This window comes from Molothrus ater, chromosome 4 (genome assembly GCF_012460135.2).
Source record: "Molothrus ater isolate BHLD 08-10-18 breed brown headed cowbird chromosome 4, BPBGC_Mater_1.1, whole genome shotgun sequence".
NCBI classification, from domain to species: Eukaryota; Metazoa; Chordata; class Aves; order Passeriformes; family Icteridae; genus Molothrus; species Molothrus ater.
In genome coordinates this window covers 43,220,238-43,244,659 of record NC_050481.2, presented here as the reverse complement: position 1 = coordinate 43,244,659, position 24,422 = coordinate 43,220,238, and the positions used below count along the sequence as shown (strand labels likewise).

The window sequence follows — 24,422 nt, the reverse complement described above, 5'->3', positions numbered from 1 at the left end:
GCGGGGCGGCTGCGCCACCGCCCCGAACCTGCCGCCCGTGCCCGTGCCCGTGCCCGTGTCCGTGTCCGTGTCCCCGTCCCCGTCCCCAGCCCGGCACAGACACCCGGACCCCGCGGGGACGCCGCGGGCTCTCGGGCGGCTCTGCCCCCGCTGCCCGGCCCTGCCCAGCCCGGGGGGAGCGGCGGGCGGGCGGTGGGAGGAGCGGCCGCGCCGGGAGGGTGGGGCCGGGGCGGGCTCCGGCGGGGAGCGCGGCCGGGGCCCGGGCCCCCGGAGCGAGCGGCGGGATGCGGTGCGGGAAGATGGCGGCGCCGCCGCCGCCGGCAGCCGGGGCGCCGGGCGCTTGGGGCGGCGTGCGGCGGCGCTGCCAGCGGCTGCTCTACTGGGTGCCGGTGCTCTTCATCTCCAGCATCCTCTGCTGGTCCTACTACGCCTATGTCACCCAGCTCTGCCTGCGTGAGTGCCGCCGCGGCGGCGGGGGGCGGGCGGGACGCGGGTGGGCGCCGCCGCCCCTGCTGGGGGAGCGCAGCCGGGCGGCACCGACACGGGCACGGACGGGCGGCCGCCTCTGTTGTTTGTCGGCGCCGGGACCACCCCCCGGCTGCTGCTGCTACTGGTGTTACTGCTGCCGCCGCCGCCACGCCCGGACCGTGTCCGGGGCTGGGCTGGGCTGGGCTGGACCGGTTCCCCCGCGCCCCGGCCGCCTGGGCGGGCGAGGGACATCCGCGCTGCCCGATGTGCGCCGCGACCCATCGCGCGCAGTTCCCACTCCCACGCCAGGAGGGAGCCGGGCGCTCGGGGCTCTCCACAGGCGGGAGTTTCCCTCCGTGCAGCGCGCTGAGTGTGGCCGGTCCCAGCCCCGACACGGGAAGCGGGACCGGCCGTGCCGGCGTCTGAGCAGAGTTCGCCGTCCCTTCGGCGCGCACGCATGTACACACACACACAGAGGTACAGAGCCGTTTGGGGGCGGACGTGGAAGCAGGAATAGGTAGCATGAAATCCGCGAGTCTCCCTGTGCCACCCTTCAGTCGCCTAGAAAATGCCCAGCTGTCACAAGTTCTTGATGCCTTCCTTGTCGTCGGCAGCGTGCCAGTACATTGGGGAGTCATCCCGGCCGCGCACCTTGGCACCTGACCCTGAGCGACAGGCGGGTCCCTGAGCACATACTGTGGGCTGGGTGTGATGTGAGCATTTGTGTCAATTAGAGCAGCCGAGCCAGAAGGGTTTATTAAATGACCGGCTCACCAGCCTCCCTTGGTTTGGAAGGTTTTTTTCTGATTTTGGTTCTGTTACGGTGTATCTTGTAGAAAATCATTGAATCTGATTTTTAGAGGCTAATGTGTGGCATACTGATGTTTCAGTAACAGTGTCGGCATAATGGCACACGGGAATGTAAATTAGATGTACTTAGTTTTCAGCTGTTCATGTTGAAAATCTCATCAGTCTAGTACCTAATTTTTGATTTTATCTTTTTCTAATTGCATATAGAATACTGGTAGGATTTTTGTCCTATGGATGCTTGGCTGAGCAGTTGAGGGATTAAGTAAAAGGTGATTGCCAGGCCTAGCACCTCTGGTTTTTGTATCAAGACTTGCTGTAGTTCCTATATTGGAGGTTAGGCTTTTTGTATTTTTTTTCTTTGCAAACGCTATTCAAATCTGTTCATTTTAAACAACACTCTTCAATAAAGTTACTGTGCCCTCAGGAGAGAACAATGAAGTGTCTACCTCCAGCAGAAGGAAGCAAATTGTTTCCAGGATTCTGGGAATTGACTGAGCAAGCCTGGAAAGGAGAGCTGTAAGCTGACACGAGGAGGGCAAGGATGTTCCAGGGAAGAGCCTCTCTGTAGTTAATGTTCTAATGTATGCAGCCTTGTGGTAGGTGCAGTAGGCTTGTTCTGGGCACTACTGCTTCAGTATGCTACTGTATTTTTTATTTTACATAACTGTACAGTAGAGAAAGAGTGGGTTTTAGCTTACCTGAAAGTAGGTACCTCTTAAAGAGATGACATGCTTGAAACTTGCTTCAGACTATAAACTGTGATTCACTGATTCCTGGAGAACCCCTCAAAGCAAAAGGCCTGCAGTGGGAGGGGGAGGAAGTGAAATCCTGGGGCTCAGCTAAAGCACATTTTACTGAATTCCTCTCAATGGACAAGGGTTGTTTGTTTGTTTGTTTGTTTGTCTCCCACCCACCCCCACACGTTCCAGTGGGAGCTGGCTCACCAGGTTTTTAATTCAGCGTAGTAGTCATCCACAATCTCTACTAAGTCCATCTTTTATCTATATCTGGATGTTTTCCCTCATTTTTGGCATATTAAAATAAAATAAGCTCATATTTTGTCTTACTAATGAATATTTAGTGTAAACAACAGAAGGAATAACTAACAACTCCGAGAACAAGAGCCAACGGCAGGAATAGACTGTAAGCATTTCAGTGCTTTGAAGCCAGCCTGTCTATTCAGTGCTGCTTTTATTCCTGCAGCACTGAATGCTAAAGAGGACGTATATAGCTGGGGCTTTTTCTGCAGCTTTCTGTCACTGGGGCTGACAACATACAGGGAACAGTGTTAACTGTTGTGCAATAGGACCTAGCAAGGATGCTGTTGTAATGTAAGTGGTCTCTTTGAGCTTTTAATAATGAGAAAGTGTTTCAAATGTAGTATTTTGAATGGATTTGTGGGGTTATTTGTTAGAGTTTATTTGTTGGGTGTTTTTTTTATTTCATCCTGTTGGATTGTCTTTTTTTTTTAATTCATCCAAGCATTATAGGAGTTGTCTTTTTTTTTAAGAAATCTACTAAGCTGATTCCTTATATACCTAAAGCTGAGTAGTTACAGTATTGAGTAGCATTTTAGAAACAGAAAAATGAATCCACTAGTATTGCCATGTCTAGAGTTCTGTCTCTTTTATTAGTTCTTGTGCCAGTTTAACCTTTAACAAGGAGAAAGATGTTGAGCACTAGCAAACAGTTTTCTGCTGGATGTAGGATGAATACTGGAATTAAATGTGTATATGAGTTGGTCTTAAAGCACTCAACTAAAAATTGCTTACCTCCAGTCCAGTGCAATTATCTTGATTTTACCAGTATTGTCATCTCACAAGCCCTGTCTAGTAGTAGTACTTCTTTTTTCACCCTGGATAACTTTGTGTTTAAAATTACTGTGTCTTTAAGTGTTCCTTCCCTTATAAAATTGAGTGTGTTTAGGAGAACCTAAGGGATACAGCTTTCTCTAAAAAGGATGGGGTGATACAGGCAGCACACAGTGAGTGCAGTGAACTTTGATAGCTCAAGCTACTGAAATTTCAACCTAGGATACATGGAACAACAGTAACATGAAGTGCAAATGAAATACTTTGCCCCAGCACCTGTATTCATGTGTCTATACTCAGAAAATACACATTGGATTTACTGTTTATGAAAACCTGAAAATAAACATTCAGTGTTTATTAAAATCTTTGCATACTTCACATGCAAAGAAAAAAAAAATCTTATATTTCCCTTCTTAGATACATCTCTAATTCAGGTTAGTAAGAGACTTGGAGGAGTTATTGATTCCATGCTTTAGGTAGGGCAGAGCCAGTAGTTATTGCAGTTTCTGACAGCTGTTTGTCAGAAATGTTCTTGACAAAGGTGGATACTGGCATCCTTTTGTTTCATTTTGTTTGCCTACCTGCTCAGGATTTGGAGGTGCATATAACAAGAAAAATGTAAAAAAATTGACAGTGTTGTGACAGATGTTTTTAGGAAAAATAACAGCTTAACTGATGAAAGGGTTATCCTGTAGATATCTGTATCCAATAGAAAATGGATGTTTTTGTTCAGTTTTGATCCATTTTTACATGGCACTAATTTTAATTCACAGGATAATGCTCTTGCTCAGGAAATCCTGTCAGAAAATGCAGCTTGAATTTGTAATTTTGAAGAAGGAAAATAGATTTACTGTGGAGCAAATGAGCAATAAGCGTTTTGTGACTATTCCAGTGAAGGGAAAGGGAGGAAATATTGCCACCTGGTGAGTGATTTGCCTGATTTGGAAAAGAATAAATTACTTCAGTATAGCTGAAGAGGGGCTACAACAAGACATTCACAGTACTGTCAGGAATGCTCATAAGTCACATCTTTGTTTTTGGTGTAGAATATGTGACTGGTTTCTGTCCCCAGCTACCTTCGAAATGGAACAGAAAGCATGGAATGACATCCAGCTGCTAAAGATGTTAATGATCATGAAAGTTTTTTGCTGGAGGATCAGATTGATTAGTGCTGAATTGAGGTTTTTGACCCTGTGAACCATCAGTGGGATGGAATTATAACAGGATGTAAAGCTGCTTAATTCATCACAGTTTAGAGGCAGGATTAATACGTGCCCTGTGGGCTTGGCAGAGTGTCATCAGGGCATCAGAAGTGGCAGAAAATAAGGAGATAGAAGCTGATAGGGTGGGGGGGGGGGGGAAAAAAGCTAAAAAAAAAAAAAAAGAGTTAGACCCAGGATTTGGTCAGCTGGATTTGAGCTCTTTGCTCAGTATGTTCTCCAGATAGATTAAAGGATTTATGGTACTTGCAGTTTATGTCTTGTAACCATTTAGAGCTTAGGGTTTGGCTATAGAAATACAAGTGCATTGTAACATTGCAGTTGGCTGTAGTCAGACACTGGTTAAATACCCTGTCTGCACATTAGCTGCTAAGGTTCAAAAGTACTTTGGTGCAAGAAAGTTTGCATTTTTATTCCATATTTTGGAAATACTACCTTCTTTTTTTCCCCCCTCTTCTGACATCTGTGGTTACTTTGAGAAAAGTTTCAAAACTGGTGGCTGAAGTTAAATTGGCTTCTGAATTATAGCCAGCAGTGCTTCTGTGCATTTCCCAAATTTCATTTGAATGCTTTCTCAGACCTTTGGAGGCAGCTGCCATTCCACAGCTCTGGAACAGAATTGATGTCTATGTTAAGCAGGGCTGGTTATCTCTCCATGTAGTGCCCAGTGGGTTTTGTGCCTTGAAATGTAAACCATGGCTTGAAGTTGAAAACATAAGGTTTATGATGAAGATGTAGTTACTGGACAAGATTATGTTTTCAGGTAAAGGTTTAACACTGCTTGATACATAACTTTAAGAGTTGTTCTTGTTAGGGTGCAGTTTTTCTTTGCTGAAAAGTGTCTGGCAATACTGGCAGCACAAGAGTCTACAACTTTGGTAGAGCCGGACACTTTTCATTCAGTCTGTCTTTGTGACTTGGAAGGTAAATGGGAAGTTTGTAAAGAAGAAGGATTAAGTCAGTCCTTAGTCATACCCTATACAAAAGCAATGGTTTTGTGACCTTACCTGCAAAGGTGCCAAATAGCAGCTGCTGCTGGACAGGTGCACAGTGGTGCAGTTTGATGGGCACAGGGTTAAAATGAATCTTCTGAAACATTTGCAAATACCATCAAATGCAAATGTATGGGTTATTGATGGCTACCTATGCCAACCTTAAATATCCTGAAAATATTTCCATTACTTTTGTTCTGAAACAAAGCACTGGAGGCACCTTGTCTCTCTGAATCAATGCAAATCACTGCTCTCTCTAGCAGAGAGGTAGGTTTTTATTGCAAGCACTGATATTTTTACTAAAGGACTATTGCAGGCAATGACACTTGTCAAAACTATAAAACACTTTTATGTGTGCACAGAGCTGAGTAAAACTGCATCTATAGATCAGTGTTTTACAGCTTCAAATATGCTATAAAGATAAAACATGTACTTAGTTTTGTGAATCAGATCCAAGATGTTAAACTTCATAAAAGTTTGAGAGACCCAGCTATTTATAGATGTGGCTGCAGAGTCTCATCAGATTTATCTTGTTTTCCCATTCCAAAGATTTAAATATTTTTAAAACGTACATGAAATACAATAGCAAAATTCTGTAGATCCACTTTCATTGCAGCTTTAAAATATTAATTGCTTTATCTCATTTCCTTTTTAAAATTTTTTTCCTTATTTTTAAATCTAGTCATTACATTTACAGTTCAGAAACTTTGGGTTTAGAAGTCAAGCAAAATTTAATATTACAAAACCAATGCACATTTTGATATGAAATTTATCTTTCAAAATCTTTTGGGGTTTGTGCTAGCAATGTGTCTTACCATGTCTCTAGCTATGTGGAGATGGACATCCACCTAGTTTTTACATGGTTGAGTGAGAATTAAGCTTTCTAGAGAAAATAAGTGGAAATCAAAGAAGTGGGAAATCCACTTGGTCTGACCCAGTGTGCAAGGTGCCTAGTGATGTGATTTCTCTTCCTAGCAAATTAAGTTGGTGATGGAAGCCATCCTGGCCTTTTTCAGATCCTTTTGAAACACATCATTCTGTCATCTTTGCAATTGTTCTCTGCGAGCGCAGGCTGCTTGGTGGCATTGACTATTGAATGTGCTGCTCCTGTTTCTGGCTGCTTGTGGCTTGGGGCAAGCAGGGAGCAATGTTTGTGGCTCGCTCAGGAAATTGGCATCTCCCTTGGCTGGAGTCCTGTGTCTGTCCCAGCCTGTCCCTAGTTCTGATGAGCACCATCTGGGAGCTGCGTAATGAACCGGAGAGGCTCTAATGATGTGACAGTCTGCTAGCACTGAACTGTAAATGGCATCCTGATGCTCTAGCAGTGCAAGGGTGAGTCTTAATGAAATTGGCCCCTGCAGTATCTCAGGCAAACAAAGCTGTAACTTTTTAATGATTTCCTGAAGACAGGTCATGTTTTTATAATTATTTCCATCTCTGAGTATACAAGAGTATCATTCCATTTTGGTCTCAAAGGGATTTACCCTGTTTTCTCTCAGAAATTGCTTAGCAGTTAGGATTGCCGTGTCCTTTGTGTTTATTTTAGTCATCATAGACATAAATGCTTTTAACCCATATTATTTCTGTGCTGTTTAACTATCAGCAAGTGCATTTGCAGCATTTCAGCTGATATTTATTAATGACAGAATGCACAGTCTGACCTACTTTTCACCACAGTGAGTGTAACCCCTTGAAACAGAAATGAGAAAAGTGCCAGAAATACTGATACAAATGATTCTACTAAAAAATATAAAATTTGGTTTAAATATACATATCGTGTGCTATTCAGAAGACAGGGAAAATAGCAAATGATTCTTTGATCAAATCCAAAATTAAAGGATTTTTTTCATATTAGAAAATTATTTTCCGTGTTCTTAAATAGTACAATTTTAGTGTGATCTTAGGGTAAACATCTTGTAGTTACTCTCACCGTCTTTGTATCATGGTCATTCAACTGAGAAAGTTTAAAGCTTTAGGAGAAATTTAGGAGAGAGTTTGATTTGTAAGAGCCATTTTTTTCCTGTTGGTTAGTTCTGCCACATTGGTGCAAAACAAAAGGTTCTCCCACTCCCCCCCACCCCTCCAAAAAAAAGCCAGCAACCAAACCAAAAAAACCTCAACCAACCAAAAAAAAAAAAAAAACCACACCTTCATTTCCTCTCTAGTGCTGTTGTATTGAAGATGCTTGTCCATTACTTTCCTACACTCTGTACCTCCTCCTGGGAGCTTTTGCCAGAGGTGATTTGAAAAAGGCATGAGCAGAAGGACTGGTACTTCACTTCATGCAGGTTGTTGGATGTCTTGCATAGTTCCTTTCTGTCACTGTCTGTGGGAATGCTTGTTGGGCAGTGCAGCCAGTCTCCTTGTAAGCACCAGTTGCAATATGTGTGGAGAAAAATGATGGTGAGATTGAAGGTCCTGGCATCTCTTTTCAGCCTGGTTCCTCTCTGCTTTGGTCTTGTACAGTGGTTGCAGCTCAGGAGCGTATGAAATAACTTCTGATTTTTACTCGGTGGTAAAAGAAATTAAAATGACAAGATACATATATTTTTAAAAAAACCAAAACCTAAAAACCTGTTCTCACTCTCCTGGGGTTAACTGGACATCTCAGCACTTGTGTTTTAGCCTTCGTGGTCCTGACTGTCAGGAGCATTTGGGTTCCAGGCTAGATACTGGAAAATCTGAGAAAACAGTCTCCTGTGCAGGTGTAGACTCTGAGGAGTGCATTTCCTTCTGGAGGTGGACAGGAATTTTGAAGCTTTGCTGCGTGGTAGAAATGACTAAATTTGTATTTGTCTGTTCTTTACTTATAGGCATTGTGGAAAATTTAGATGTCTCAGACACAATAATAAATATATTTTATCCAAAGATAAGGGGCGGAAAAAAGATTACAGTTGCTTTCACAGCAGTGTTCTGTGGCATTCCCTTGTAAGGAGAGAAAAATACCACAAATTATTGTGAAGGTTGGTTTAATAGATTTTGTTTTGAAACTGGTGATTCTGCAATGTGTGCTTGGCTGTGACTTTTTAATTAGCAGAGAGTAGTTACTGCAAGAAGACTGGCAAAATTTCTGCATGCTTTGCTGACCGTTCCAAGTGGAGAAAGAAAATCAGAATTTGAATAGTGGCTGATTTATCTTAATCTGAGAACTCCATCACTTTTAAATTGCATATCAGCTCTGAAGATATCTTTTGTTTTGTAAACAATCATCTGGTGCGTGGCTGTTTTCTTACAATTTTACAGTTCTTTTGCATTATTGTAGGGGAGCATGTCTGCGTCTCAGAGTCAATGTGTGTTCCTTCAGATTTCTCTAGCAGTTGTCTAGGTGAATATTCAGCTTATCAAATTCTAAAGAGTTCAGAAAACTGAAGGCAGAATATACTATTTTATAGTGGCTTAGGCAACTTCTGTGGTATCTTTATGATTTTTTTGAGGAGCTTTATAAAGACGATTGCTTACTGCTTTCCCTCAGGTAAGGTAGATGCTTGTTTTGCTAGAGCTATAGTCAAATCTCCATTTTAATAGACCTATTTTATAATTGCAGAATTGTGGAATAATTCATGTTTGAGAGGACCTCAGCTCATCTAGTCCAACCTCCTGATCAAATCAGGGCTAGGTGTGAGGTCACACCAGGTTCTTCTGGTTTTTATTGGCTCGAGTCGTGAAAAACTTCACTGGTGGAGGCTGTGCACCATATCTGGACAGCTTCCTCTTCTGGTGAATGGTTCTTGTGGTGGAAGTGTTTTTCCTTCTATCAGATCTGATCCTTTAATTTCAACTTGCACTCCCTGGCTCTTGTCATCCCACTCTGTGCCAGTATGAAGAGCCCAGCTCCTCAGTGCCTCCTGGGAGGCCCTCCCAAAACCATGTCTTCTCCAGGGCTGACAAGCCTCTCTCTAGAGGATGAGTCCCTGCCTGCTTCATCACTTCCTCCTGAACTTGTCTCTGTAGTGCTGGGGGGCCCAAATCCCAGCAGAGTTGTGGGTTGGTCTGATGAATGCTGCACAGAGGGGGATAAACCCTTCCCTTGGCTGAGCAGCCAGTAGTGCCCTGCTGAGGTACCCATGTGCCTGGTGGCCCTTTCTGCTGCCCACCAGCAGCCCCATGGCTTCTTCCAGGGAGCTGCTCCAGCCCAGCAGCCCCCAGGCTGTGTCATTGCACGGAGTTGCTTCTTCACAGGTGCAGGACTTTGTCTTTGCCCTCATGAATTTCATAAGGGCCCCGTTGGTTCCTTCCCCCAGCCCGTCGTGGTCCCTCTCAGTGGAAGTCCTGCACGTACTAGCTGCTGTCCCCAAGGTGGTGTCATCTGCAGACTTGTGAGTGTTCACTCTCCCAGAGCATTAGTTAAGGTGTTGAGCAGCACTGGGGCCATGGTCCACCCTTGCAATGTGCAGGATGTATTTAAATGCTGGCTTTAACTCAGTCACCAAGCCTGTGTTTAATCCATCAGTCAGATGGCACGGTTCTTTGGCTTTTCTGTAGGAGTTGCCTTGTGCCTGCTGCTTGAAGATCAGCCTGGTGCAATCATTTTTATTAGGAAACGGAGTGGATGAGAGCTCTGTGTATCTACTCTCCTGTTGTAGGCACCAGTGTATCACAGCTTGTAGACTGCTTAACTGGGATGGATAAATGTGTGGTGGAGTGGTTTGGGTGAAAAGAGGTTTTGATCTTGGGAGTTTCTGATCTCTCTGAGATACCTATTGTGGGATAGTTATTTTGAATAATGTGACCAAGAGAGGAAAATGCAATTACTGATATGTGATATCTGTGTGCTCCCTTCTATGCCTGACACACTTGCCCTTTCTCACTCTCTTACTGTCTTGTAATCTGTGGGCAATTTCTTAAAGGAAATGCAACTTTTGTCTACTTTCAGTTTTTATGCTTTGAAGATCTAAGGTATCACCAAATATTGCTGTCAAAAACCAGTTCTAGAATCTGATGCCTCCACTGCAAGAACAGAATATAAAGAGTGAAAGCTGTGCAACCACAGTTAGAAGAAATAACTGCTCTTCAGAGATGGCTTTTCTTGGATTAAACTTTGGCAGCTTCAGATAGGTGGAGGTCCTAGTTATCAGGAAATGAGCCTGGGAAGAGGAGCCAAAAAAACCTTATAAGCAATTGATACTGTGTACTTATTCTCATGATAAATGTACACAAGCTTCATAGTGTGTGACCTTAAACGTGTATTGTTTGATGATTACTCTTCCATCTTTGGCTGAAAAAAAAGTTTAAATATTGAGTTACGTCATTTGCTATTTAAACACAGATTTTTATTATCTCCTTTTTTCTTTTTTTTTCCAGTGACAATGACAAATATCGGAGAAAAAGGTAAGATTTTATTAGCTGTTTATAGGTGTAATTCATACATCAGAATAGAACAGTAGTTCACTAGTAGAACTGAGAAACAGTCAAACTTAAAAGAATAGATTCGTACTTTTTTTGTTCCTCAGCACCTTTTATTATCTTGCTGTTCTTGAGTATTGCCATAGCCATTACAAATAGAGGAGAGAAAAATTAGAATTTTTTTACTCTTCTCACTGGCTTTCTGATATGTCAGCTAAAACAATCCTTACTTTTTTATTTTAAAAAAATTATTCATACTATGGAAAGCTCTTGTAAAAGCAGGATTGTAAAAGCTCTTGTAAAAGCAGTGTATTTGTGTAGATACAACATACTTAAATGCAGGGTGATTTTTTTCTGCATTTTCTTTTTAATGTTTTTAAAGAAATAGAATCATTCAGATATGTAGCCTTCTCAGAATATTATAAAACTACCTAGTTAGCAGTCACTACAGTTCCTTCCCTGAGGCTGTAGCATGTTTAGATTGTTTTTTCCAGATGCTATTTTAATACTACAGCACAACATGGAAGTGTAAAGTGTAGGGCTGCAGAGCTTTTGGAGGAAGAGCTTTTTATGTTTGTGTAATTCCAGTAAATTTTATTAAGTCATTGGTAACTCCCTCACATAGAAAACATGTTTGTCAATTAAGAAATTTGCTTGAAAAACTTTTTTTCAGTTCAGGGATCTCATCCCCCATATGAGTGTAGAAGTGTTATCTGCAGGCTTTGAATTTCAGTTTCTTGCTGCTCCGTCCTCTGTGGGAGGGGAAAAAAAATGAGTTGATGGGCATTGCTCACAAAACACATTAGAATTATCAGCAAAATGTGTTGGGGAACATTAAATTTCCTTCTTTTCACTCAAGGCCTTGGTGTGCTTTGGCCAGTCAGAAGAAACTTAGCCTGGCTACACTTCTGCCCTAAGATTTTTCAGGAGTAAAACCTGGGCAAATGGGGCTCAGCTGTCCTACAGGTTGCCCCAATTTCCAGGCAACTCTAGCTGTGCTAGCTAGCTGTAAATTGATTGCCTTCAAGCAAGGGATGCACCATTTGGGTTGGGATTTGTTTTGTTTGGTTGAGTTGGGGTTTTTTTTGGTTGCTTGGTTGGTTGATTGGTGGGGTTTTTTTCCAGAAAACGTGTAAAATAGAAAGGTTTGTGCTAGTGAGCAGCAGACAGCTCTTCTTTACCTGGCTCAAGTGAAATGAAGTTCTTGTGTTGGACTCTCAGCAGCCACAGGCCTGGTGGAGCAGCTGGGTAGCCCAGGGTCTCCATCCCAGTGCAGGGAAACTGGTGGGAAGGTAACCTGGGAGGAGTGACCAGTCAGGGGCCAGGCTGCGGAGCTGAGGTTCAAGATCAAACAAGATGAGCTCAAGGCTTGTTCAGATTTCAAAGGGAAAACCTTGGATAATGTCTTTAGGTGTTAGGCCCTTTTTTTTTTTTAATATATGAATGTCAGTCAGTCACTGGAGAGTTTTTTTCAACAATAAAATGCTTAATGCAGATCAGTAAGTGCATCATGTACAAAACTGAGGTAACTTGTCCTACTTTGCTCTCACTATATGACATGAATGTACTATTGTTTAAAAAAATACTGGTTTTGTTTGAGTAAATCTGGGGTTTTTTTTTAGAGCTTATAGAAATATTCTGATAAAAGTGGGGACTGTTCCTGTCCAGATGCTTGTGCAATAACTAGATGGTCATCTAGTGTATTGGGCTTTGTGTGGAGTCCAGCTCTATCACTTCTTTATGCTGATAAGATTTTTCTTTCAGTTTATAGACAAGGCATATGCCTCTTTGCCACTGTCATCCCAAAAGCTTTGTACAGAGTCGCTCCTCAGATTCTATTAGCTTTTGTTTATTATTTTTAACAGCTTAGTGAATAACAGTAAATATTTGAAATGTTCCTGCTATTTTGATACACAAACTTCAACACCCAAAGTACTTATTCAGTGTTAACTTTTAAGGCAAAATTGCAAAAAGTAAGAACATACCAGACAACTGTTCCTGCATTTATATGCACCATCATGCATGTGATATAAAGAATTCTCTAGACCTGAATAATATGACCAATAAAAAGACTCCATGAGCTGACCATACAGGGGCAGCATTTCAGATCCTGGAGTGAAAGTACACAGGCTTGCCATTATGACACTTTTTGAGGATATGAATTTGTGGAAGAATACTCTTTTCTTGTTGATAGAGTAAATTAATCAGGGGATATGAATTTTTGATTTGCTATTTACTGTAGTGAATTGCTGACTAGGGTGAGAGCTTTTAAGTGGAAATACCTATCAACCTATGGCAGACTCTTTGGAAAAGTTACTGTTACCTTTTGTATTCTAGTAAAAAACTCAGCATGGTAAGTGATTGATGATTGATGGTTGATTGTAATCTATTTAAAAAACATAAGAATAAATGCTGACTGGCTGTGAAGAATATTAAGTAGTGAATGAACACTTGAATTAAAGGACCTGTAGGTTTTAAAAACCACCCAACTGTCCTCCCTCCTAAAATCTAGAAAAACAAATTAACTGGGTATGATTACTGCTCAGGTATCATGTGCATATTTGCCCCAAGACTCCCTCACACTTGTCATTGTCCCCTTACATCCTTTGGGGGTAGGGGCTTTGGCTGGAGGGAGGCAGAGGGGGGGGGTTTGCATGGCTAGCAGTCTCCTACAAGATCTATAATGCCAAAAGGCAGAGATGCATCAGTTAATTAGGGTTTAACAAATGTGTTATGGAGACTGCTTGCTAATTAATGATGGGGCTGGAATAGGCTATTAAGCATTTTCCTCAAACTTCTGTAATCTGTGTAGACTGTATCATGACTTTCCCCACACAGTTTGCATTTGTCTTATGTAAAGTTGCAGTGCAGTATTTTTGTGGCAAAGCTTTTCCAGAGCCTCTGTATTTACATCTGTTAGAGAACTATCTGTGATGCCTACAGGCACTATTTGTAAGTACTACAATATCACTGGTCTGTTTGTATTAATTCTGTTCCCTTCTGATTTTAGTTGTGTGCCTGGTTGCTTACCACATATTTTTCATGCTGTTCGTCTGGTCATATTGGAAAACAATCTTTACGCTACCAATGAATCCTTCAAAAGAAGTAAGATAACTTTTGTTTATGAAATAGCCTAGCCAAATGTCTGATTTTGTAGTGCTTGAACAACTTGGTCTCTGATCTCATGTAGTTTTACACTCTGTAGGAAAACACAAATGACAGTTACAGCTTCTTAATAGGAGTCAGATTGCAATCAGTGTAGTGACCAAGACAAAAAAAATTAACAATTTCTCTAATTTTTTAGATAGGTATTTTAAAATGAGATATTTATGGTAGAAGAAAAAATCCTGTCCACTTGAAAAGTATGAGTTATTTGAACTAGCAGCCTGAATCTTTGCCTTGGGAATATCAGACTTTTACATGGGCAAAAATTTATTTCCCTGTGTTTAAGGCTTATATTTCTTGTCGGCATCTGTCTGTTGTCCTCTGAACTAAAACTTCTTCCCCATCTGTTTTGGTATGAAGGTGCTTTTGGATTGTGGTGGGGGTGCACATTAGGCTAGCTGATGGTGGGAAGCCACACCTGGCTAAGCAGGAGGGGAGCTGGTAAAGAACAGCCGCATGAAAAAAGAGATCTGGGAAGGTTCTTCATCAATGGCCCCACTGGAAGTTCTGCTCGTGCAGCTTTTTGTAGCTAGCACAACTTTTTGGCCCCTTCCATTCTTTGTACAGAAGCCCCTGAGTCCTCAGTAGGTGCTGTGTTACACAACCTCTGAGGTCAGGAGGAGCCATGCTGTGCCTGTCCTGTAGCTGGAAATACCCACAAAGCAAACACTTACTTTGGCATGGACTCAACTCTAGCTCAACCTAAAATGAATAGCTTGTGATTTCTATTGTCTGCTGTGTGGAGGTCCCTTTCCAAATAGTTTTCATTTGCTACTAGGATATGTAATTGGGAAAGCAAGTAAATAATTCAGACTAATTGCCAGACTAATCTTCACTGGGGTTCACACTGCACTCTTTACTATAGCCTGGGTGGGTAGGAACAAAATTAGTTAAAAACCTGTTTCATTTGGAAATTATATAGCAAAATGTATGCATGTATATGATGACTGTACTGATAATTAGAAGGGTTTTCAAATCATTGGGCTGATGCCAATGAAAGCATTTTGACAAATCCTGCTGATTATAGTACAATTCCAAATCCATCATACAATGCTACTGGAGAATTTCAAATGGGTTAGGAAAAGCATTGTAGTTGAGTAATAGAAAGCAATGTGTGGTGTTTGAATTCACACAGTGTTGCTGGCAGTAAGTGATATCTTTGTTGTTCCATGTCTTTTTCTTATTCTACTAGAGCAGTATTTTAAAAATTGAATTAGGGTAGTTTGTAATGTTAAGTTACTGATTAGCTTCCATTTTATAGGATAAGTCTGCAAATAGAAAAAGATGTCTTTTCAAGTGAACTGAGCTACCAAATACTCATTTAAGGACTGAAAAACAAGCTTTTGCATTTTGTTTTCATGAATACTGCAGCTGCTGCAAGCCACACAGCTTTCTTTTAAGCTTATTTCAAACTTTTACATGTAAAGTAGGTTTTGATGGATTTTAGTGTAGTGTGTGCTGCTCTTTACTTGTGCATACCAGCTTTATACAAGCACTGCATGAAGATGGGAGTGAAAATGGGTACCCTGGCATGAAGGTTTTAGGTGCAGGACTACTCTGAGGAGCAATAAAAAAAAAGATGGAACAGCAGCTCTGTTTACGTCAAATAAGCATTTGAAAAAAAGTATTCTAAACTAAGTTTCTGTAGTGAGAAATCTTATGTATCCCAATATAAATCAACTCAAATGTTGGTAAGAGTGTTCTTGCAAGGGGAAAAAAAATGGTGGCCCTGAGAAACTCAAGTTAAACAGTGAATATCCAGCTTCAGCTGGGAATCTGTGGGCTTTGTCAGGAAGGGTGGAGTGGTGCCTTCTCCATGGAAGTGAGAATAGGCTCCTAACTGCATGTTTCTGTCTGCTCTCTTATTTTTGCATGCATCACTTTTTTTTTAGGAAAGAAAAATCAATATTATTGTAATGACTAGCCTTCCTGTAAACATAAATACTATGCAGAGAGCTTCTGTTTCTGGCACAGGATAGAGACAGCTCTTCCTGCCAAATGTGGACTTCTTTTCAAAGGTGATTTTGTATGCTCTTCTCTGATAGAGATGCTAAAGACTTCTGCCTGTTTCTAGAAGCTACAGTGACAAAGCTGGCTACCTTGCCGTGTTGCAGAGGACTTTGGTGTTTAAGAAATTTGTAGTATTTCATGTATACTAAGCATCTCTTTCAGTAATTTTTACCTTTTCAGCACTTTCTAGAGCCATGTTTGTTATTGTTTTGGGCAGTGACAGAAGCTGCCATTTTATTCAGGCAGATATTCAAGATATGATTATTTTACTATACAAGACCCATCTCTTCCTTCTCTCAGCCAGTCTCGAAACTGAAAACACATCCTAACACCTGCATGAAGAGAACAGCAGTGACAAAGAATAAAAGGGAAAATGCCAGACACCAGGAGAGAAATAAAGCTGTCTTTTCTGCTATTACTAGTAGCGTATTTTCCTTTAGTTAAACACTGACATCCCTACATTATATTCACTAGTTAATATTTGGCATTACAGAAGTAAATTGAGGAATTTCAGAGGAATGATAAGCTCTTGATCTTTCTCTTGAAGAATGTTGCTTAATACTTCTGGAAGCGTTCAGCATTGCCTCTATACCAAATCAGAAGGGTTTTTAATTTTGTCTTCAGCTGCCATAAAATGAATTAGCTGCCGTGGGAACACTGGGTTATTTGCTGTAATACCCTGTACATGTTGCTAATCCATCTTTATATAACGAATATTTATTCCTCTTTACACATCTACAGTTACATATTTAACTTGGAATTTTCTAATATTTCTTTGATTTTAAAAATTATTCCAGTTCCATCTATCATATTCAGACAAGGAGTCCCTAGAGAGGGAGCCTAGAGGTGAATCCCAGCAAGAAGTATTAAGACGAGCAGCCAAGGATCTTCCTATCTATACACGGACAATGTCGGGAGGTAAATAGCTGTTCAGGACACTAACAAAGGCAGGGGTCTTGATGGACTACTTAAACTAATTAACAAAGAATTTTCAAGGGTTTGGATTGAAGGGAAGAGTTTTCCATATTCCATAAAATAACAGAGTGGTTCCAGAACTTTATTCAGTGTATAAAGATTGTTGGGAAGTAAATTGCAGCATACAGTTTCAGATTTTAAAGTGGATTGACAGTGCCTTGCTTTTATTTTCAATTGATATTGACAAATAGCTTGTGCTACTAACAAGCTGCAGAAGAGGATGTAGCATTCATTACTGTGTACATTTCTTTTATTATAGGTTAAAAAATAATAAAAACAGAATCACTTTCTGCATGTCATACTTAGCTAAATAGATCACAGTAAGAAACTGTTACTGTTTTACTTGTTGGTCATTCAGCTGCAAGAACAAAAGATCTTCCAAACTAAAAGTTAATCTACTGAGATGCCCTACTCATATTGTCAGTTTTTGAATGCTGCCTAGCTAAGCAAATCAAAGAGATAATCTCACATAATAAATTAAAGCTGTTAGAATAATAGCTATAAAATAGCTATATTGTTGAAAGGTCTTTGATATTTTTCCAGTCTAGTGAGGGTTTTGTGGGTTTTGTTGGTTGGTTGTTTTGCAGAGTTATAAGGCTTGGGAAAAAAAAAAAAAAGATTAGTATGATTAGCAGAGATGGCAAAAACAGAGCTTTTTGGGTTCAGCCTGATAGAATCAGCATTGCAAGAATGCTTTGGTATTTGCAACTGCTTCTGATCATGCTGAAAGGCTTTCCCGGGGGTTCTGCTGGGCTGGCTGATAGTATTCACTTTTGCACAGAATTCAGAGATCAAAATGTGTAAATTTACATTGAAATCTAATCTTGGAACTTTTTTCTTTAGCAATCAGATACTGTGACAGATGCCATCTTGTAAAACCAGATCGCTGCCATCACTGTTCAGTATGCGACAAGTAAGAATATCCCTAAATAAGTGATTTTCTGAATTAATCAATTTTTATTTTTTTTTTAGCATAGAAGCTTTTATTTTTTATGAGTAGATTTTTCAGGCTTAATATTTTGGCAGATACACTTTTCCCCCCTTAGATTTTCTTTTTTTAGATTTTTTTTTCATTTACTTATTTCTAAGGAAGTCTGTAGCTTAGTCTGATTCGTTTCATGACTCCCTTGATGCCATAGATTACATGGTCTTACACATTCTTTACATAATGGTTTAAAATTATACATATTAATAAAGAATTTTCCTTAAGAGTGTAACCAAAAATAGCTGATTAAAAAGATGTGCTTCTTTTGTTAGAATCTGAATAAGCATCACTACCCATCTCAATCTAATCATGATGTCACTTACATCTTACCTGAGGTAATACACTTAAAATCCTATTTTTTACTGATAACTTGCAGGTTACTTTTGTTTAAAGAAAGAAACAGCTAAGAATTTTCCCACTTCTAACTAAAGCCATAAAATTAAGTTCTTGTTTGTCTCCTACAAAAGGAAGTTCATATCCATACTCTCCAGAAGTCTGATTGCCTTCTAATTTAATCTTTCTTTTGGCTGTTCTCTCTGACCCTTCTCCAGTTAGTTTGGATGTCTCTGTGTTTCTTCACTCTGGCCCCTGTGCTTTATATTTCTAGTTTTGAGAGAAGACATTTCTTCCAAGGGAGGTTTATGCTTAGGTTTAAGGCCGTTCCAAATACTCTTCAGCTACAACAACAATGGTGAGGGGGAGAAGACATTGCTTTGTCCAGGAAAGCAGCAAGGCACTGAAAGAGAAGCAGAGTTGAGGCAGGAAGAGCATCTTGGTTGTGTTGTTTGGAATGGTGGTTGCAGTGTGAGATAGGAACATAGTCATGTGTGCTTCTAGTGAAGAAAAGAGGTGCCTTGTTATCCACAAAATGTGAGTGAAATTTGCAGAGTGCAATTAGTTAACATATTTTGAAAAATACCTTTATTTTGTCCTTACCTTACCAAAATTTGCTCATTTCAATCATATCTGATTTTCTTGCTAACATTTTATTGATGGAGAGTGATTAATTGCAAAAGTGTTTGGGATTTTTCATATAAGGTAATCTCTTAGAAACCCTTTATATTTGCATAGAAAAATGTATTTATTTCTAAAAAAACAGTCCATGTTCTTGGAAATATATTTAGATGTATCACTACACAGTAATTCAATTAGCCCAGTTTCTAAGGCTCTGACAATAAAACAGTAGTTGAAAATCCTATTCAGATTGAGGACCAAATGCTAAAGTTGGCCAAATCCTATAGATTGCATTTTCTTAAATCATAAGTTCTTCACATGTCAAATGTTTTCTGTTTGGCTTATCTGCCATTTCTGTAGTTCTCTTGTGGGTAAACTGTATTACGTGAGTTTAAATAGGTGTATTTATTAAATAGATTACATAACACATAGTAAATATAGATAATTCCTAATCTGTAGGTAAATAATTTAAATCTGCATGTAACTTTGTTTCTGACTTTTTTTTTTCTTTTGATGATGCTTGGAATTCTGCTGGGGCTTTTTAAAGATGCATTTTGAAAATGGATCATCACTGCCCTTGGTGAGTGTACTATTGGTTTTCTTTTCTTATGCTCTGATTTGATAAAATACACTTTTATGGGGCCTGCCATGATGATGATGCTTCAGCATTCCTAGAGTTAGATGTGTGTGTGAGGTTACTGGTCTTGCAGAACTGTTGGAATTGTTTCCTGTATGTCTTCTTTTCCTAGTTGTGACATACAGAAGGAAGTTCAAATATCATTTTGCTTAGACCTTTGAGTTAGGTACCTTCTTATGTTTTTTAGAAGTGTGGATGAAGTAGACTTCTGATCAGTGAGAGCTTCTTTTAAGAATTGCATCTTTTCTTCATTGAGTTTGAATGTAAATGTGCTTTAGTTGCATTGAAGGCTGAAGTGCTACCCTAGGTTTAAAACTAAAGGGCAAGGCTGTGCCTAGTTCCTTTTACCAAAGCTCCCGGGACTTCCAGCTGGGGTGGGCTTGCTGGAAACACCAGGTTAGCACTTTCAGTTTTATGGGTTCTTTGTTTTCTTTGATTCTTTCTCCCCTCTGCCTCCCTCATTTTGCTGCTGTGTCAGCCCACACAGTGGTTTTGTTCTCCTGTCTTTTCTTAGCAGCCCTTGGAACCAGTGGATAGAAGGATATATAATTAGTTTTATGTCAGTTTGGCAGGTGTATCTCACAGAAATAATTAAAGATAAATGCTTAGTAAGGTCCAAGTTTAGAGGATTGAGTGTTACATGGCAGTTCTTCACCATATAAAATGATCAGAAAAGAAGAATCCCCTGTGTTGGACAAACTGAATCGTAGATGGTTCTAAGCAGTTGTTTTGACACTTTCTTATACCAAATTCTAGGACAGAGGAGGCTCTGTCCTGGGGCAGGAAGGGGTGCTGGGGTCCCCCTGTTTCTCTTGGTCCTGACTGTAGCATCTGCCATAATTTGATTTTAAGCATCTCATCTTATTTTGCATCTACATGGTAGATACAATTGAAAGAAATAGTTAGCAGTGTAGGGTAGAGTTTTTGTGCTGTAGGGATAATCAGCATGTGAAAATTGAGGTTGTTCAGTAATACTAGTGTGCTTCTTTAAAAAACCCACAAACAAAAACGACAGACAAGGCCACAACAAAGCAAACAGGTAAAACCCTTGAATGTGGAACAAATGTCTTAGAACAAAAAAGACAATTTCCTTTTTTCAGCTTTTTAATAGCTACCTTGTTCAAAACTAAGAAAAACAGTAAGCAGTTGCCAGGCTATTCCTGACAAAATACCTGTGAAAAGTCTCAATATGACTATTATTATTCAGTATTATAAACACTTCTTATAAGCTCTGTGGTGTCTTTGGGATTATTTTGTGCTTTTATGTCTTAAGACATATACATGAAAATGTCCTCCATGTAAATTTCAAAATAAAAATCCATTGTATCAAATAGCAGATTATAAACAGTACTTAGGTTTTGTGTAAAGGGACAGTGAATGTTATTTCACTAGGGCAGAAACTTCTAGAAAAATTCTGTTTTCCTCTCAGTACCATTTGCTTACTATACATGTTTGAACTCTTCTTAATCTAACAACACAAACATACCCAGTTTGAGAGAGTATTTACACTGCTCATTGGTTTTAATCTAATGAGCAATAGGTGCAAAAAATAAAAATAGAGAAGGTAATTGAAAGATGTGTAATGCTTCTTGATGGAGAGGTGTTCCTTTTGTACTCCAACTAACAGAAATGCATTAGAAAAAGAGCTATTGTGTGTTTTTTCCTAATTTGAGCAGATGGTCACAGTTCGTTGCTCACCCTAAAAAAAAGAACTATGTGGAAGAGAAGAAAGAGTTTTGAAATACTGCAGAGGTGCTGATCAAGCTTTATGGTTTCCTGTAAAGACCCATGTTCAAAGGTTCTTAGGGAAATATATGGCTATCTTGCCAACAAAAGTAAGGGTGCAGTTCAGTATAATGGATGGGCTTTTGCCTCTCTGAACATCATTAGGTTCTGCTTTGCTTTTCATGTTGCCATTTTTTGGTGGGAGCAAGTTGGGTGGGAAGGAAGGGGGAAAGAACTCACATGATGCTTACAGAGAGCAGGAAAAGAGCAATGAGAGCTGTCTCTCTAATTTAATTTTAATATTCTGCCAGGAGAAGGATTTCTGGAGAGAGGATGGGTAAAAATAACCTATTGGAAGGCAGAGGTAATGAGAGGTTGTCATGTCCTAGCCCCAAGTCAGCTGTCCTCTGCTCTCTGAGAGGCTTTATTTTGGCTGTCACTGCTGCGCTAATGGAAGCGCTGTGATAAACAGAAACATTCAATGCTAACTGCCCACTAACTACTCTGAAAGGTTTAAGTGATGCATTGGGGATTTCTAGTGCTGCTGCTCCTCACTCTATACAGATGCACCTGCAGGTGGGAATCCAATGGCTTGAGGCATCACCAAAAATATTGTTTGTGTATAACACTCTTAGTACTAACAAGGTGCATTTAGGATACCTTAGGAATAATTCAAAACATCTCTCCTTTATCTTTTGAGTGATCCAAATAGTTAGCATCTCCTGGATTCTGTGATGTTTTTTGCTAGCTGAATTGCATCATCTTCAGTGCCTTGTAAATTATTTCTTTGCCTGGCATTTTCAGTAAACTAGCCCCTCAGACAGGAATGATATATATTCTTTTTTGTACTTGAAAATGGAGCATTTAAAATGATTGCTGTAATCCAAATTGTTATTCTGGACTGTTCTGACTCTTTGAATGTTTCACTGCAATAGCATACCATTACTATACCAGCTGGTTGTTGGTATATTTATCAGTTTCACTCTTTCTCAGAACTGTTGGACTTCAAATCTAACCACTGTTCTTGAGGTCTGAGATTTGATGCTACATGCTCAAACAGTACAATTATGAAACCTTGCTGTTTGCCTTCTCTTCAGTGTTCTGATGAAGAATATTCTTTTCCAGTACGACCTCTGCAGTCTGGGGCCTTGTCAGATTTGAAGGGAGCATAATAATTTATGCAAGTTTATTTTGACACGTGTGCCACATGCCATTCTGCAAAACAACAGTTAGAAAGAAATCTATCTTTGATGCAAGAAATTTAATCTTTGTGGAATAACATTTCACTTGATATTTCTTTTCTCACATCAAACAGTGTCTTAAGTAATAACAGTTCAAAAATAAGTATCCTGAAAGGAAAGTAGGATTATCATAGAAAACTTGAACCTGAATTGCTTGCTGTTTATCATGGAATTGCTTACTTTTACATATACAATGAAAAAGCCCACTTCACTGTGGAGAATTTTATGTTTAGTTTTCAATAAGAATAATGAGGAGCTTACAAATATATCTACTTTTTCTTTAATTAGAACAATCTATTGTGACTGCTTAACTGTAATTAATATGAATGCTTAGCTAGTGCTGCATCTTTAAATGAAAATGCAAAATTTAATATTTAGCCAAGATGTTATGTTTTCTCTAAAGAAAACATAGAACAAACTGACCCAACTTGCTACCCATCCTGAGAATGGGTAACAGTAAGGTACAGTGAAAATTTCTTTCTTATTTTAAGACTTTACCCTTATCTGATTAGCATGTCTTCTGTCATTAGCATCACCATCTCCCTAAAGAAGAGAACAATTGTGGTAACTTGTCCTGCACTTCTGGAAGCTAAAGTTGAGCCTTGCCACAACTTTTTTTTTTTTTTTTTAAAGAATTATTTATCCATGCACAAGTATCTTTATGGATATAGTCTTCACTTAATTGGCTGATCTTTTTGGCAGCCAATTGAATTGACAGTATCAGTTAGGTTTTTTTAAACTCATATGAAGATTATGTCAAGGTTAGTGCAAAGATAATTTTGATTAGCTTCTCAATGCAACCAAATAAAAGAGGAAGCAGTTTACCAATAAACTGCCCATGGGGAGTGCTCCAATATTTTTTCATTTGGTGGGTGTAATATCAATTTATGTTTAATAGAGCTCTAATATTCCTAATACTTAGTATGTTGTCTCTAATGGGAAGCTACTATGGTACTAAAAGCACCCTCATCATCATATTGTATACTAGTTGCTCATTATCATGTATAAAAATCTTTGCAAATGGGAGGCAGGTGATCTTAAAGCCCATAAGTGAAAATGATAAAATGAGATTTATTTTAACATTTAGATGTGTTTCTAATGTCCTATTCCATATCATGTTGCCACTGCTATAGAATGTTTTCTATTCCAGTGTAGCATTTCTCCATTGCTCGCATTTCATGTAAATATAAGTATTTTTAGGAATCTCCTATGAATGCTCTTATGTTTGAGAATCCTTATTAAGAAGTTTTATAGTACGAGAAGTTTTAAGTATCTAGTACGATTAATGAAGGAAGATCTGGATTAAATGAGACTGCTTTTACTCTCACAAAATTCAGTCAACTTTCAGTTCCTGGCTTGTTACTGTCCCTGTTGACATACAGTATGCCTAATGGTATAACATGGGTACTTATCTGCAAACTAAAAACAAAGAACTTAACTGCAATCACATTTACATCAGATGTGCTGAGAAAAAGTTTCATACCATAAGTGAAAAATTCATTTCAGTAAACTGTTGAAAGCAGTGTTACCTGGTAAAGTTGTTTGGGCGCTTTTTTTGTTTGTGGTGGTGGTGTTTTGATTTGGGTTACTGCACTAATTTGCAAATTGAAGGTTAATCCTTTCCAGTAGCTTTAGGCAGTAGAGATAGGAAGTAAAACTTGGTTTACATGCTGGTATAAATGTTTTTGGAGTAAATAAGTTTCATTTAAACTGGATGAAAGCAAAGAAAACTTCGATGACATTTCATTCTTACATGTTTATATGTTTGTTTTTATCAGGGTGAACAACTGTGTAGGATTCTCCAATTACAAATTTTTTCTTCTCTTCTTGGCTTACTCACTACTGTATTGCCTTTTCATTGCTGCAACAGATTTGCAGTATTTTATCAAGTTTTGGACAGTAAGTACTCTGATTTACATGCTGTCTTTAAGTGTGTGGAGTTACTGCAGTGCAAGAAATCTAAGATCCTAAGGGGACCTACAGAAAAGCTAAAGAGAGACATTTTTACAAGGACATGTAGTGATAGGACCAGGAGAAATGGCTTTAAGCTGAAAGAGGGCAGATATTGATTAGGTATTACAAAGAA

General features: G+C 39.6%; 1 protein-coding gene across 1 annotated transcript in view; it reads left to right on the top strand.

Annotated features, from left to right (window-relative positions):
* The first annotated feature begins 294 nt into the window (after positions 1-294).
* The window catches only part of ZDHHC2 (zinc finger DHHC-type palmitoyltransferase 2), a 35,371-nt gene continuing 11,243 nt past the window's right edge, over positions 295-24,422 (top strand). The window contains exons 1-7 of the mRNA XM_036382018.2: positions 295-453; positions 10,603-10,629; positions 13,655-13,749; positions 16,617-16,737; positions 17,638-17,707; positions 19,281-19,313; positions 24,115-24,235. Coding sequence (XP_036237911.2) covers positions 300-453; positions 10,603-10,629; positions 13,655-13,749; positions 16,617-16,737; positions 17,638-17,707; positions 19,281-19,313; positions 24,115-24,235 — 621 coding nt within the window. The 5' untranslated portion in view covers positions 295-299. The remainder of the gene's footprint in view (positions 454-10,602; positions 10,630-13,654; positions 13,750-16,616; positions 16,738-17,637; positions 17,708-19,280; positions 19,314-24,114; positions 24,236-24,422) is intronic.